The sequence below is a fragment of the Tyto alba genome, unplaced genomic scaffold (genome assembly GCF_018691265.1).
Source record: "Tyto alba isolate M040663 unplaced genomic scaffold, T.alba_DEE_v4.0 Super-Scaffold_2, whole genome shotgun sequence".
Lineage (NCBI taxonomy): Eukaryota > Metazoa > Chordata > Aves > Strigiformes > Tytonidae > Tyto > Tyto alba.
In genome coordinates this window covers 63,480,656-63,497,310 of record NW_024881282.1, presented here as the reverse complement: position 1 = coordinate 63,497,310, position 16,655 = coordinate 63,480,656, and the positions used below count along the sequence as shown (strand labels likewise).

General features: G+C 38.8%; 1 protein-coding gene across 2 annotated transcripts in view; it reads left to right on the top strand.

Moving 5' to 3' along the window:
* The window catches only part of CTTNBP2 (cortactin binding protein 2), a 137,459-nt gene that overhangs the window by 50,087 nt on the left and 70,717 nt on the right, over nucleotides 1–16,655 (top strand). The window contains exons 1-2 of one of the 2 annotated variants that reach the window (XM_033007284.2): nucleotides 348–611; nucleotides 12,001–12,108. In XM_033007284.2, coding sequence (XP_032863175.2) covers nucleotides 543–611; nucleotides 12,001–12,108 — 177 coding nt within the window. In that variant the 5' untranslated portion in view covers nucleotides 348–542. Of the gene's footprint in view, nucleotides 1–347; nucleotides 612–12,000; nucleotides 12,109–16,655 lie in introns of those variants that run through there. The other variant, XM_033007285.2, reaches the window with a different exon arrangement.

The following is a 16,655-nucleotide window of genomic DNA, read 5'->3' as shown; positions in this document are numbered from 1 at the left end:
AGAGGCCCTTCCCTCACAGGCTTCAGCTGGTTCAAGGGTCTCACCGATCAGGTGAGCCAAGCGCACTGTATAAACCCCCATTTTTTTTTTTTTATTTTTATTTTTTGTTTCCGCCCCATCCACCACCTTTCCTTTCATTCTTCTGCGTCAAGCCACGGGGGAAGAGAAGGGAGGAGAGCGGTGCCTGCGTGGGGCCCGGGCAGCGCGGTGGCGGGGGCACTCCCCTCAGCCTGCGCGCCGACAAGCCCGCGGCGGGGTCCCGCTCCCCCTCCTCCGCCTGGCTCTGGGCTGCCTTATGGCGGACGGGGACGGGGTGGGTGGGGAAAGCCGAGCGCCCGCCGGCGGGAGTCGCTCGCCTCGGCCGGCGGAGCGGGGCGGTTCGGCTTCGGCGGCCCCGCCTGCGCGGCGCCGGAGGGGTTAAGCGCCTCCGTTCCCGGTGGGCTTGCTGCCGGCAGGGAGGGGGTTAAACGCCTGGCGGCGGCGGCGGCTGCCGCCACTCGGCTCCGCGCCGCTCTCCGCGCCGGAGCCGTTACAGCGGGAAGATGGCGACGGAGGGCTCGAGCGGCGAGCCGGGCTCTGGCGGCAGGGAGGACGCAGCGGCCACGGCAGCGGTAACCGGCTTGGCGGGCGAAGGGGGTTCGACCCAGCCGGGGCCCTGTGGGGATGGGACGAAGCGGCGCTTGGAGACCTGCCTCCCCGGCTCCGTCCCTCCGCCCTCCTTCTCCCCCGGGGCGGGACGGGGCTCGGCTGCGGCGACCGCCGCAGCCGAGCCCCGTCCCGCCCCGGGGGAGAAGAGAGAGGGGCGCAGGGTCTCCCTCCCAGCCGGCCTCCCTCTTCCCCTCAGCGGCGGCGGCGGGTTCTCTTCTCCATTGTGTTCCTTCCCTCCCGGCGCGGGGTCGCCGTGCGGCGCCTGTGAGGGGGGCACGGAGGTGGTGGTGGTGGGGAGGGTGGGTGTCCGCTCCCCGGTCTCGCCTCTCTCGCCACCCACCCGCCTTTTCCAGCCGCTCGCCACCGTGGGGGCGGCTGCGCCCCGTCCCTCCGGGAGGGCTGAGGTGGTGACAGCGGCCGGGGTGGTGGGACCTGTCACCTCGCGGGTGGGGCGATGTTGATCTTCAACCCTTTGCCGGGCCCGCAAGGGGCTTGATTTCACCTTCCTTCCCCCTGTGCGGCGTTTTCGGCGCCGGTTTAAAACGGTGCCAGCCGTTAAAACGGTGTCCGGGTGGAGGCTGCGCTCCTCCCGCCCACCGGCCCGACCCCCCGGCAGGGAAGCGCGGGGTTCATCCCGTGGGGCTGCCCGCTCCTTTGGTGGGCCCCCGGCTCCCCACCCGTGAAGTGGCAGACCCCTCGCAGCCCGGCAGCTCTCCCTCGCCCGGCGCATCCCAGACCTGGCGTGGTCAAACCCACCCGGGGCTAATCAGCCCGGGTTTAATCGCCTGGTTGACAGCCGTCGTGAGAGCGGGGTGGCCTGGTCCAAAATCAGGCTGTAAGCGCTCGGCCTCGTAGCAACCTGCAAAGTTTAGGGCAGTAAAACCCTCTGTGGTGTGGAGGAGCACTAGTTTCTGTGAAATTGAGGTGATTGCTGGCAGGTCTTTTTATTATTTTGTTTTCTTTCAAACAGGCATTAATTCTTATCCAAAACCCTGTTCTGACTGTGCACTCAATCTCCCTTGTGTGTTTTAACTTCTGCACTGTTGTGGAAGTTGACTTTTATTTAAAAAAAAGTAAACCTTACACAGTGAATACTTATAACATCACTGAGTTTTAAAACAATGACATAACCATGATATAAATGAATATTAAGGTAAGAATTCATAAAAGCGGACTATTAAATATTTGAAATCCCTAGTTTTGAGTAAAAAAATATTAATAGTAAATTCTTTAGTATACTCATTACTGCCTTGAGTTTCAGTTTTAGAAACTCAACAAATAGCTTGTAGTCAAGTAGCACTCCAATATTGTTCTGTTAGGCAGTGCAGTGTAAGCCACTCATGCAATTTGGTGTTCTCATTGTGGAAGGTAGGAGAGACAGCTCTACTCTGCATGCTGCTTTAAAAATATTTTTTAAAACTGACGATATACTAGGAAGTAACCTGTGTTTTGCTTCCAAACAAAAGTAATAGCCATACTTAAGCAATAGGAAAATATTTTTAAAATTGCTACTTTTAGTTTGCCTTCAGTGATTAAATATTTAATATTCCTTTTCATCTTTTTTTTCTTGCTCATATAGGTTGATTTCATTTTATCTCTATTATAGGAAAGTAAAAAGAATTCCTCTGTGCAATGAAAAGATTTTAAAAAATATACAATACTCCAATTTTACTTTTGAAGGGTTAGTAAGAGTAGCTTATTTTCTGTCTTTAAACTTAAGATACAGAATTATGAAATGGATCATCTTGCTTATTTTTAGGAAGCATCCAGGTGACTGGTCTGTAAGTCACATTAAACTTCAACTTATAAGGGAATATTCTTTTCAGTACAGTTTTAGATTTTTTTTTTTTTTCAGTTTTCAGAATCCTGGTTACACAAATGGTACAGTAAAATACTGTAAGAACAGTATTTGTAATATATGTTGCTGTGTAAATTTTATGGTGTAAGCAGATGTATAACACAGGATGATACAGTAGGGTTTCTTGATACTAAATGCTGTTACTGCATCTTGGTACACTATCAGTAACATCACTGGAAAAAAAAAGACTTTTTTTGCTGCTTTTAGAAGCACTGTAGAGAAGGATTAAAAGTGCTCCCCTCCCTCCTTTTTTTACATTCACCAGGGAATTTGACTGAAAAAGCCTAGACTGTTCTGTAGTGGGTTACATTTAGCAGCAAAACTGATAATCTTGTCATTCTGAGCTTCCTTGGGTAGAGCACAGCATTTGGTAAGCCCACCACTTATTTCCCACAGAATATTGGTATTTTTGTCATGGTAAGGATGACAAGGAAAAATGGCAGGGAAGTGGTTCTGGTCCTTTTTCATACCTGCACAGCTTGATTACACTGAAGCCAGTGAAATTGTGTTGGTGCAATTTGGACTAGAATTGAGAGAAAACATATGTGTATATTTTAAAACATCTTTGAATGACTTCCATCTGCATAATGTCTACCAATAATGATTATATAATAGCAAGAGATAATCCAGTTTGACAGTCTTTTTGTTGAAACATTGAACATCAGCCTGCTGTGCATAGAGGTCTGGCTTGTCACACATTATAGCTTCAGTGTAGCTTTAACAAAGCCTATGAAAAGCCTGTTATATCAAACATGAAGTCTGTTAAAATTATTCAGTAAAATTTCTTGGTTTGATTTTTGCTTGACCAGTGATCAAAAGCATAAATGGTATTTTTCTGTAAAGCTGAATGTATAGAGGATATTGGTAGAGTGGAACCTTGGAGCCTCTGAAGTGAGTAGGGATTTTACTACTGTCTTCATCGGTTGAATTTCATTGAGAATGAGGCGTGCATACACAAAAGGATCAGTGTGGGTTGTTGTGGGTCACATAACAGTACAAAAAAGTTGCACTACTGAAAAAAACCTGTCAGTATTAAAAAAACCCAATTGATAAATGGAGAGAAATTGCATCACACTTTGTGGTGACATTGTGTAGGATTTTATGCTTAGCTTGGTATATTCACTATCTATTAATCTACAAGAATGCTTGTAGTAGAACTGCCATCCTGGTCAATATAGTGAAATGCTAAATAATGGTTTGATCAGATCATTTATACAGGCTCATTTAGATCAGATAGAAAGATTCTTATCTGAAAAATATTGCAAGTAGCAGAAAATGAGACCATAACTCTTGAAAAGCAAAGACTGTATATCTTATTAGAAATTGCATACTTGAAAACAGACACTTGCAAAAGGACTTTGATTAACTACCACTGTCATCATCTGAATACAAGTTCTCAGTATAGCGTTACTATTCAGAGAAGTTATTTTCATCTAGTCAGTTGTGCGATGCTGTTGTGATGTTCTATCACGCAGGTGAGATGCAGAGACAGCACAGTTCTGTCTGTTTTAGTCCTGCTGCTCCTCTGTGGTGAGAGATTGGTCTTGATCCATCTTGCAGTGATGTACTTCAATCTCTTCCCCTTACTTCAAACTACAGCATTGCCTTTTTTGCACCTTCTATTCCACGACCTGTAACACAGCCTCTCTTCTATTGTTGTGAAGGTCCTAGGGAATAAGAAAAGAAAGCCACTGGATGTAGTCTCCTTTATAAATATTCCTTTCTCTTCCAAATGTGGACTGGTCACACTGTCTGTCATTAAAGGTGCAGTGTGAGAGTGGCATGGAGGTGCAAATCTGTAGGATGGAGTACGTCCTGTTTTTCAAACCACTTTGACTTCATTTGTGGAAGTGTTGCTTTGGCCTCAGAGGTGATATAGCAAGATAGGAATAGAGATGGAAATTGGAACAGGAAGGAAAGATCGCAGGAAGACAACAGTTGAGGTCTGCCTCCACACCCACTCCTAACCAAGAGAGGACTCAGTTGATTTACAATACCTATGTAATCCTTGAATATGTAAATAGAAAGATTTCAGGTAGGCTTAGGAAAGAGGTACTGCCTCTGATATGTGAATTAAAGCATTCTTGGGCATTGATTTTTGGTTCTATTGTAGCACAGGGTAAGGTGTAAAATTATGGAAGACTTAAAGATAGCTTCTGGAAAACTTCTAAAGATAGCTTCAACAATGTGTACTGTATCTGGATCTAATTATATACTACTTGCCTTAGAAATGACTTATCTGAAAGCGACTTTCTGAACAGAAATTACCTGTTAAATTTAAGCAAGAGTTTAAACATGGTTATTGAAGGGTTGTGGGCCTAGATCCATAAAAAAAGACTTAGTTACCTAACTTGCACTGAATTAAAAAAATGACCAAGTACCTTTGTGGCTGTTAATAGATTGCAAACATGTTTTAACAGCTATGACAATATCTGGATGTGTGTAAAGGTCAGTGTCTTACTAATTTTGGAGGGGTTGAGGGCTGGCTTTTTTGTTTCCAAAATAAATTTCCCAGTTTTGAGGTATATTTATGGTTAATGTTGAAGCTGTTAAAAGTTTTGCAGTTAGTTGAAGCCAAAAAAACCCACAGCAACTAAACAAAACCTCCCCCGTAGCTTTTAAAGAAAACCTTTGACAAACCCAGAAAGTATGGGAGCTGTGCTTGGGGAAGAGGAGTGTAGAATAAGCAGATAACTTAATGTGGTGAACAGTCCAATAAAATTCATTGAGCTAATGATTAGGCATAATTAAACACATGTACAGTCCCCTCATGATCTCTCAGATATGATTGTATGGAATTTTATGTAAGTCCTGGATGTTAACATCAGATGATATTCTCTTCAGCAAGAAACTTGGTCTTAGTTGAGGAGTAAGTTCCACAGCATTGCTTTTCCTTGAAGGATATTTCTCTGCCTTCATCTTTGTTTCTGTTTTCAGGAACATTCCTATAGGTCACATCTTACTTAAGTTCATCTTGGATGGGGTGGGAAATGCACATGTATTTTTGTGTCAGATAATTTCTGGAGAAGCATCTTACCCTAGTTTCAGACTATAGAACAAGTCTTCCACAGCCAAAGCAACACATTGTGGTTTTCCCTGAAGTATTCATGAATACTTATGGATATTATAACCACTTCTTTTCATACTCTCTCTGTTTGCAGAGTTTTCTTTATTAGAAAAGGGATAGGATTCATTTGACCACATACCCATGTTTATGTTGAGCTAGGTCTTGAAACTTCCTTTTATAGTTGGTGGAGTGAAGTAAGTGGCTAGAAGGAACAACGTGTTTTAGAAACAGCTTTGTGATCTTCTCTGTTTTTCAGTGAAGTGACTTAGGCAACTAACTCTTGGAGGTATGGATGGGGTTCAGGACACTTAAATTTAGGTGTCTGCATGTATGCACAGTGTTTAATGTCCTATTACAGTCAGTGGAAATCTGACCAATACAGTCAGTGGAGCCATGAGCTCCAGTGGCTGGTTAGCTGAATAGCTTTCTTGGCCATTTTGACTAGACTGATCAGTACTTTATTGAAAGTAAAGGGACGTTAGGTACATGGCTTACCCCTGAAGGTAACTTATGCCTACCTTTAGGTGTCTTAGTCCTATCCTGAGGACTTTATTTAGTGGTCCATATGTGATACCTTGAGGTATCCCAGCTGGCCTTCTACTACCAGTTCAGATGGCATGGATGATTCTCCTAAGTGCTGAATTGTATCTACCTGTCCCTGAGACATTTCAAATCATACTAGGTACTTCTATGTAGGTAATTAAATAGAATTAGTCAAGAGAGATCTTTAGACTTGGTCAGATGAGTTGTGCCTGGGGGCCATACTTGATGTTGTAAAATGTATGAATCAGGGTTGTGTTTCCCTGATGCGGTTGTTTTATGGCTCTGACAGATGTGAGGCCATCATGATATTAAAAGTTTACTTTATAGCCTAATAAGTAATAACAAACATTTTTATTTTTAGAACCTCAGCTTGGAAGCCTGTTTTGTGACTTCTTAAGAGAATTCTTGTGTGTATTGAATGGAACTCAATATAAAATATGTAACAAATCTAGATATGTTCCTTTCTGTTTTCTTATGAAAGGACTCTTTTTTTCTTGCTGTTCTTTCTTTCTCTTTTATTTATTTTTTTTGACAGCTTTTCCCTATGTGTTTTCCTCTACACCATTTTTATGCTTCTACCCACTCCCCTCACACCCCCCTCGTCTTTCCATCTCAGCCTTCAATTATGCTCCACAGGTTTCTTTCCCAAGTCTTGGGTTATTAGCCAGCTCCACCTTTAAAAAGGATACATAGCTGCTTTCTGAGCAGAAAGGAACTTGTTTTCCATGATCATTTGTGATTAATTCACAGCTAACTTGGTTTTTTGTCTCAGTTCTGCTTAGGGAAAATACAAAGCTGTGGTTTTTATACTTTACTTACTCAGACTTCTGCTGAAGGCAGCAGAGTTTGTAACAGCTGCTATGATAGCACAATGAACAGCGCTCTTAGCTCCTGAAGTTGTCAGTACTATCAACTGCACTAGGTCAGCAGAACCAAACTATTTGCACTGCCAATCCCTCACAAGATTTTTTTTTTTTTTTTGAGGTAGGGTGGTGAGATAAATTTAACCCTAAAGACTTTTACCACCTCTGCTCTAGATTCGCTATGCATGTAGGAAAGAGTTCTTTCTGTTTCTGTGCCACTATGTGACCTTCCAATTTAATCCTCTTTCTATCTTTTCCAGACAATGGAGGTGTGAAAATGCCTGTCCAGATTGATCACTGCTGTCCTAAACTGTTGTTCTCCTGTTCAGAAGAGATGCTTTTGTTTTCTTTTTGGTTCATGGTAGAGCTTCTTTTAATCTTTAGCAATGCAGGTTATCATTTTGCCTGGGCTCTTTTTGTGATGCCTACACAGGTAGTTGAATGAGTTTTAGCTAATTAGCTGTTTGCTGTATTGCCAGTGCCCTTGCTGCCAGGAAACACACTCCCCTTACAAAACTGATCTGAAAAATAACATGTGAAGTTTTAGAGTTATAGAGGACTGAAGCTGTAGTCTTTTTTGGGTACTTTATGCTTATAAATCAAATAAACCAGACATTTTAAAATCTGAAAGAGTTAGAGAAAAGAATTCTCATGTGTTTTGGTTGTGTATGCCAAATGTCACCCTGGGGCAACATATTCATGTATCTCTGTTATAAAACCAATATAATGGATTGCTCGGTTACATAGTTGCTAAATTGTTGGTTAAATTGTTACAACTTGGCACTCTACCAGAGGTATTGTAGCTAAACCCCAGATGACACATAAGCCATGAGCTACTAATGCAGTCTTCATTTTCTGGAGATCTAAGACTTATTGCTTCATTGGAAGATGTTAGGAAGAGTACTTTTCTAGATCTAAATAACATGTTTCTCTATGACTTAGGCAAACAGTGCTTCATCTGAGTAAGAACTTCAGGCAAGCCTGCTGTGAATGTCATCTTGATCCCCAGAAGATGACAGGGAGTGTTTAAGTGGAGGGAGAGTTTTATTTCATTATATGCTTTTTCTACTCAAATCTTAAAAATATTTTTTACAATTATGCTCTAGAATATATTAAATCTTTAGACTATGTATTTTGACCCACTTAGGGTGAGCTACATTCTAGCTGAATACGTGCTGATTCAGAGATGTGCATGGGCAGGTGTGGTAGCTTCTTCAGCAACTGCCATGCACACTGTTACGCAGTGTGAGGGGATTCAACGTTGAAGAACAAACAAATCTAAGATGTCCTGAAAGTACTGGGAAAAATTGGTCATTCCAGCTTCAGAATTTGTCAGATAAGAAAACCTCAGTGGATATAAAATTATTCATAAACAAGACTTGAAAAATTATGTCCTTTCATCCTAAAAAAACTCTTAAATTCTTTATTTAATTTTTTCTGTTTGTATGTCTTTTCTGGTTGATTTTGAACATCAGTTTTGTGAATTTTTGTTTGTTCTTTGTATGGATATGAAGACTTGTCTGCTGGTGTGTATTGTGGAGAATGTGGGTAATATTAGACTGGTTTCTGTGCTTAATAAATCAGAAGGCATCAAATAAGTAGCTGATGGCAGACTGACAGCAGAGGTGATGATTCTTCAAAAAATTTGTAGTTGTGTTGTGGAATGTTGTGAATGCTAAAATTACATAGAAATTCAAAAAGCGGTGGGGCAAATTCGCAACAGGTATGTCAGCCAAGGGCTACTACGTGCAAAATCACAGTTTCTGGCTCAGAAGATACATAAGCTGAAAATTGCTGGAGGCTGGGAAAGTATTTCTGGGAAGTATCATTATGTGCTTGTCTTGCTCTGGTACTGATTTCAAGGCATCCATTACTGGCTGCTTTTGGAGACAGGATGCTTGGCTAAGTGGGTTTTTAGTCTGATATGCTAGAATTATTCATATATGAAGTGGTTTTGCTAGTTCTTATTTCAAGTTTTAAAAATTAAAAATATAAAAACTAATTGGCATGTATTTCTATTAACAGTTTTTTTTTTTTGTTTATCAGTATCTAACAATAAATTACCAGTGAGCAATTTTATTTGCTTGTTATTGCTGTCTTTTCATATGTTCTAGTTCAGGGTGCGTATTTTAGCAAAGTTTACTTTAACTGCTTGATCGGACGCTTAGTTTAAAAGGCTGATCACTGCACCACGTATGTTGAAGAGTGCCTCTGGTTTGTTAAGAATGTAAGAGTATTTTCATTTATGTCTTGTGGAAGACTCCAGAAATGAAAAGTTTCACCTGTGATGTACAATCAGTCTTTTGAGAGCTTCCCTGTGTTATACCTCTTGACAAGCTGAATTTACTGACTTGGAGAAAAGAGTAAGATCACAGTTCTTGCACTGTACTTTTGTGGATGCCTCTCTTAACTTTGTCCCTCTCTATCAGAAACCTTGGGTGCCTTTTTTGTCAGAGGCAGCAAGTATATTTTAGAAAGGGAAGAAAATGTGGTGGTTAAACCACTGAATGGAGACTTAAAAGACTGTTACTGAATATTGTGTTTTATACTACTTGCTTTCTATGCTGATTGAAAAAAAAATATCTTTGCATCAGTTTTCCACCTGAAAAAGGGAGATGCTTTTTTTCTGTTATAAAGTTATATGACTACATCAATTACTGTCCTTGAGGTATTAGATATTATGAAGTGGTTCATAGAAAAGGGAGGGTAAGTGAGTCCTGCTATCTGACTGAATTAATTTTAGTAGTTAGAAGTGCTGAGAGTGAAACCTGCTGCAGCTTATAAAGTAAAATCTAGTCTACTGACCTTAGATTACATGAGGAACTGTATATGCTTAGTAACTTTTTACTTTATACATGCCCATAGATTGGTAAGCACTGTATAGAATTGTGAGGGGCACTGTGAGAGGCTGCTGCAGTTTATGTTGGGAAACAGCCTTCAGAGAAACCATTTGTTTTTCTTGATGCACTCTCATGAAGGGTAAGAGGTATCTTTTTGATTAGAGGAATAGTTGACCCATGCAGCAAAAATAGGATAACTGTTGTTTAGTGTATAAATATTGGTTAAACTGGATGGGCCTGTCCCTGAAACAGTTACTCTTAATAAAAATCATTGCTCCTCTTGTTGATCCATGTTGTTCACATAAATGAAGAAGCTCAATCCAATGTACATGGAATGCAAATAGCTGAAGTTCTGGTGTGCAGTTCTCACTAGCCATTTGTGCGCTTCTGTGTGTTTTAACTACAAAGTAAAAATGGAACACAGGGTAAATCTAATACAGTTATAGCTTTTGGGTAATTTTGATCTATGACCTTCTAGCCTGAGGGAAGAACAACTGTTTTGCTGCCTTTTTGCCTTGAGAAAGCAGAGATGGTACTTGCTTTAATTTTTATTGGATTTTCCTGTAATGAAGTTCAGCTTCAGGGAAAGTAGGCTGTATATCCAGATACACCGTTCAGCTAGTTTGGCAACTGATAACTTCATACTGAAGACAGCTGAATGTCTGAATCTCAGGGCTTTGCTAGGAGGCACATCTACATCATAGCAAGGACTCTAGCATTTCCCTTGCAGTGAATAATGTATTGGAAATCAGGCTGGTCAGCTGAATCTAGCACATGGAAGAAATATTGTTCTGTCCCTTCAAATAATCCCCTTCTATTTTCACTAAGCATCTTCTTGTGTTAGCATTGCGGATATTAGTGAACAAGAGATTTGTATCAATCTTATCTACTAGCTTTGTGATTTTGTAAATATTAATAACATCCCCCCTGCCTCACCTCCAAAATCAGGACTTCCAGCCTTGTAGTTTTTCCTCATATTGTAGTTATTCCTTCTCTCTTCATCCTTTTAGTTGGCCAATTCTATACTTTTAGATGAGGACTTCATGTAGTACTTGAGATGTAGGTTTACCAGTCTTGTATAGTGGCAAAATGAGGATTTTAACTGTAAATGTGCCAATTCTCGCATGAGGTAATTGTCCCTGCCACTTCTCTATCCTTTTTCCAGGTTATTGATGAAGTTGAATAAAGCTGGTCCCAGAAGTGCCCCACTGCTTACCTGTCTTCATCTTGAAAAGTAGTTGTTACCTGTAGTGTTTACTTCCTATCCATGAAGTATCTTTTTGTCCAGTACTGTTGGATAGGAGTTTCTGTAATAGTACTTGATATAGAAACTTGTCCAAAACTTCTTGAAAATCCAAATATATGTGTCTACTGATACTGTTACAGAACTGTAGCAGTTGAAGAGGTGGGTTTGGTTTTACAGAAACCATACTGATATTCCCAGCATACAGTGTTTATGCTCAGTGATCTTATTCATCGGTATAAACTTCTTCTCCTGTCTTGCCAAGGGTGGAAGTCAGTCACTTACACTCACCTTGGCAACTGTGGAGTGAGAAGATACTGTTGCTATGAACTGTTGTTTGTCTGTACCTCTGAAACCTGAACTGTACCATCCAGCCAAACAAATGGGACTGCAAATAAAACATGCAAATAAGTTTTCATGTCTCTTCACAAGTTGTGCTTGAAAAATTCATATTCAGCCCAGTATAATGTGATGACTTGTTAGTTGTTTGCAAGTGAGATGCAGGTTACACTGGATGAAGTGTGCTGTTGGTTAGGTTCTTTCACCTTCTCCTGCCTTCATCCATGATGTGCTATTTCAGGTCTGCTGAATTGTTTTGGTCTCTGTGAGGCTGCGTATGGGAACTGCCATTCACAAAGTTAGTTTTACTCTGTTACCCTTATCACGCACAAGATTTTGCAGGATCAGTTCCTTGCAACTGTATAGGATTTGAAACAGTGTCACACTGGTGGGCTTTCAATTTCTGCACTTTAACTAAAAAGAATCAGACTATTTATTATTAGTTTTGACTTTACTACAAATAAAGCCACCTCAGCTTTTGGCAGTTACAGAAGTTTGAGGAACCCATAATTAGGATGCTGATATGTCTGTGTGTCAGATCTACAGTAACTATTGCAGTCAGTTAGTTAGTGTGTTCATCAGTGTTTTGTTTCTTTCAGAAAAGAGAGTTTGATGTGGATAACTTGAGCCAGCCAGAATTGCGAATGCTTTTGAGTATAATGGAAGGGGAACTAGAAGCACGAGACCTTGTAATTGAAGCCTTGCGGGTAAGTTACTGGGTTGTGGTTTGCTTTTTTTTTGTTTTGTTTTGTTTAGTTCTCACTTGCCACTTCCTTTATACTGTGCATAGAATATTATTAGTGGAAAAGTAAATTGTGATTTTTAAATTTTAGGTTGACTAAATCTCAGTAATCACAAAATATGTCCTTGTTTAATTGTTGCCATTAAGCAATTCTATGTAATTTTGGTATAAAATACCAACAAAATTTCAGAGGAATAAGTGCGAAAACTGCAAAATAACTTTCTCTTTAAATTCTTTTATATTGTGGAATCTGTTATTTGTGAAAGGAAGAAATAATTTCAAAGGAAAATTCAGTCCATATGTCATTTGTTCTAATGGACTATGTGTATCCAGTCTATTCAATGCATTCAATTTCTGTGAGATGGGAAGGAGAGACAAAATTGGATGGTCATATCCACTTAGGGAAAAGTTTTTGTGATGTTTTTTTGTTTTGCTTTTAAAAAAAAAAAAAAAAAAAGGCAAAATATGGGACATATAATAAAATTTAACAGAGCTGCCAAACAGACTGCAGGGTTAAGGGAGGTGAACAGTGTTACATGGTTTGAAAATATTTATAGCTTCATAGATGAATAGAGGGAAATTATGCCCTTTAAGGTCTCTTAAAGCAAAACCTCAATGTAATAAAATGTATCTAACACTAGTTTTTAGTGGTATGTGTAATGATTATCAAGTAGTGTGGGAACGTTTTCCACTTGTAATGTCACAGTAACAATTGTGAATGCAATTTTAATTTGTTTAGTGATGGCTTCAGATCACTTGAAAATGGAGCTTTAAAGTAGCTGTCATGGATGTACCTGGATTAATAACTAACGACTTTATAGGTATAAACCTCTCTTATGAAATACAATTTTCATTTTGTAATGACTATAAGACACTGGAAGCAATATGCTTCTGGAGGATTACTGCACTTTGAAGTTATTTGGTGTTTGGCCTTCAGGTATATGCATATGTTGAAACGTACTGCCTTTTCATCTAGCTGTTTTACAATTTCACATCTCATTTGCCTGGACTAGGACTTTTTATTTTCCCTGACTGCCAGTTAAGGTTTTGTAAAAGAGGAAACAATGTACAAACCACATCCAGAATCTCTTTTTCTGACTCTTCTAACTTTGGAGGAATGCAAATAGAATACTTGGACAATTTTTTCTAATATATGTTCATGTAGAAGCTACTACACTACATACAAAATAATTAATGTATTGAAAATTAATGAATTTTTTAAAAAGAAAAAGAATAATGCATTACACATTTAATGATACTAAACATTAAACATTCAGGATAGTGTATACTTTTTCTCTCCTGGGACTGCATCAGATTCCCATTCACCTGCTGAAATGGGTAACATGTACACAGTATTTTTTGATGACTAATATAGATCAATATGAAAAATAGCTCAATTTCTCATAAGGTATATAAATGTTGAAATTTTTTTTGTTAACCTTTGTATTTATTTTGTTGTTGGTTTTTTTTTTTTTTTTTTTTTTCCTTCTCCTGCATCTTAATTTCCAGTTCCTGTATTTTGTAGTACAATCCTCTAAACAAAATCCATGTGGAACTCAGATCTTCCAGGCAGCTTGCCTGGTTAGCTGCACTAGTACTGGAAAACTTGGAAATTATACCTGCTGAAGAATTGTAGCCTGATATCTTGGAATCTGATGCTTTCAGATCTTCTGGCTTCTTACTTGGGAAGCCACAAGTCAGAAGTATTAGCAGCTGGAGTCTCCAAGCAGCACACAAAACAAACTACTAGATAGTCAAATATAGGTCATTTATAAAAGTGAATAACAGGAGAATTCCACTGGAATTGTGTCAGATTTGGTATTTTGATTTGTTTCAACAAATTGGCATACATACTTTGTGTATCCTTAAAGAAGAAGGAAGTGTTTTTAATGTAAAGGAAAAGACTTATGTTATTATTTCAAAAGCTGATCAAGCTCTGTTTCAAAATTAGGAAAGTTTGTGAGTGTGTGTTTGGGGAGTTTGGTGGGTTTTTTTGTTGTTTGTTTTTTTTTTTTTTTTTACAGTTTTGTTTGTTTTATGTTGTTTTTTAATCCTACTAGTACTGCAGGGTTGTCTCAAAGCCTAATTTCTCTGATAGGTCAAAGCCTGCTAATTTCCAGCCCTATACTAGATAATATGTGTGTTGTCTTTTCCTCTTAAGTGATCTTCCTGTCAGTTTTCAGTTACTGTGATATATACATTTATTAAGCAGTTTTATATGTTCTTGATCTTTTTGTAAGACTATAGAACTGGATCTTCTAATCTTCCTTAGAAAGTAACTGTTCATTCTTGTGGTAGTCATCTCAGAATTTTCTCTATAATCATTCAGGTTTAACTACATCTTTCCTAAATGTGTGTGCCCTTATCCATACTCCTTTTGCAAGGTTTTACAGCATTTGTAAAATTTGTGCAGTAAATAATACGTATCTATTGGAAATACCTTTCCTGGAAAGTTCTGGCATTAAAGTGAATCAGTCTCAACTGATCACAAAACTGATAACACTGAATATAATTAAAAACTGACTTGCATGGTACTACTCTTAATCTGCACCTAGCATGAAGTTTCTCATTTTAACAAGGCATGTTTGATTCATCTGTTAGTCTGTCCTTTGTATAAATTTTTACAGTGGCCTCACTTGTTTCCCACTTCACTAATTTTGTGTGAAGCCACATGTGCTTTACTGAAGAACTGAGACATATCCGATTGTTTTTTCTCTGTTTATAAACGTGGTTATGTAAAAAACCCGCATCTACATTCAACATTCATAGGTAGCATTAATTTTCAGGCTGACTCTTACAGGAGCATGGTTCTCACAGTGCCAAATGATTTTGCCCTTGGTATACATGTCATATCACCTTATCCACAGTATTCCATGTAGGAATGGAACAGAGATTTCTGACAGAGTTAAGGGGTAAGAGCTAGGGAGCAAGAACAGTATTTCTGGGTAAGATGTGGAGATGGAAGTTGTGCCTTATTGGTTTTGTTGTTTTTTTTTTTTTTTTTTTCTATGCCATGTTTATAGTGTGTATATATATGTATTATGGAGTTCTCAATTACATTACTTTAAAAATCTTGTTTTAAATGAATTCTTTTTGCTTATTTAAGAAATTTGCTTTTCAGCATTACAGTTTTATGCCTCTTGATATGTTGTAAAACTGTAATTTGTGTGGTTTCTGATGGGTTAAGTAGAAAACACTTATGACGTCTTTGTTTTTGTGGATTGAGCCTCAGTCCTACATATGGAGCAAGCTCTGCTACTTAATAGCTCATAGAAATCTAAAATAATAATCTTCTGAGAGTATTGTGGTTTTGTGACTTCTGTGGTTTTTTGTTCTTTTATTTAAAAAAATAGCTATGACATTATGTGCAGTTTGAACTGTTAGTGAAAGAAATTAAACTCCTAAATGATACCCTGGATCAGTTAGTACTACTGTAATATTGCTTTTCTGACAAGGAGGCAATGCCCTTGGATTTCATAATTGTGCTGTCTTCTGGCTGTTCATTTAAAATATATTAATTGTATCATAAAATTAATTTGTATTTTATGACTTCCTGTTTAATTTCTCTTGGTGGTAGATGGCTACTAACTCCTCATCCAGCACTTTTAAGATGTGTAACTTTTCCTGCTTACTTAAAGCTTAGTTTCAAAAAGATGCAGTTCAATAAGAATAAAGAAGAAAGGCTTCAGAGTTTGTTATTCTGCTTTGAAAAGACTGAACTAGGGAATTTTAAGTCTGTCCATTGGGTATTTTTCCAGTGCAGAATGTCCATTCTGTCTATTCTATGTAAATAAAAAAATAAAAATTGAAAATAAGAAAGACCAGCAGTTTGAGATTATGCGAAAAAATATTGTTAAATTAACTAGTGGTTAATTTAACCACCTCCCAGGAGGTGGACATTGTGGGGCTAGGGAAGATATGTTTCGTAAGTAAAGTTAATAGTGTTGATGTAATAGATTTTTATTCAGTTACTTGAATTTGTGCAACATGATAAATTAGAGAGAACCAAACACAAGGTGTCACATATAACAACTCTTTTTACTGCATCTTTGTGCATAATGTATTGTAGATTTCCTATTGTATTTTATATAAAGTATTGATACCTTGAGGTCTGTATTTGAAACAAAACAAAACTTCAAATCCAAACTGCATTCATAAGAAATATGTAGATGACATCTGTATGCTTCCACGTTTTCACAATACGTCATTGTTCCTTTATAATATGCACAACTGCAGATAGGTAAGGACACGTAGCATTCCCATTTCTAAAAAAGGGCTGTTGCTTCCTGCTTCAGCAATTGAATCTTTGTCTAACTGGGTCAATGTCTCCCACTATTGCTTTAAAAGTAGTTTGGTGCTTTGATATAAACAGAGAAAGCTCAGGTGTTTTTTGCCCTTAGCACATATGAATTTGTTATAGTATACTCTGATTTGTACAACACAGAACTCACAGTATTTTGCTGAATTAATCTCTATATGAACACTATTTTTTTGGGGGGGAGCATTGGCTGT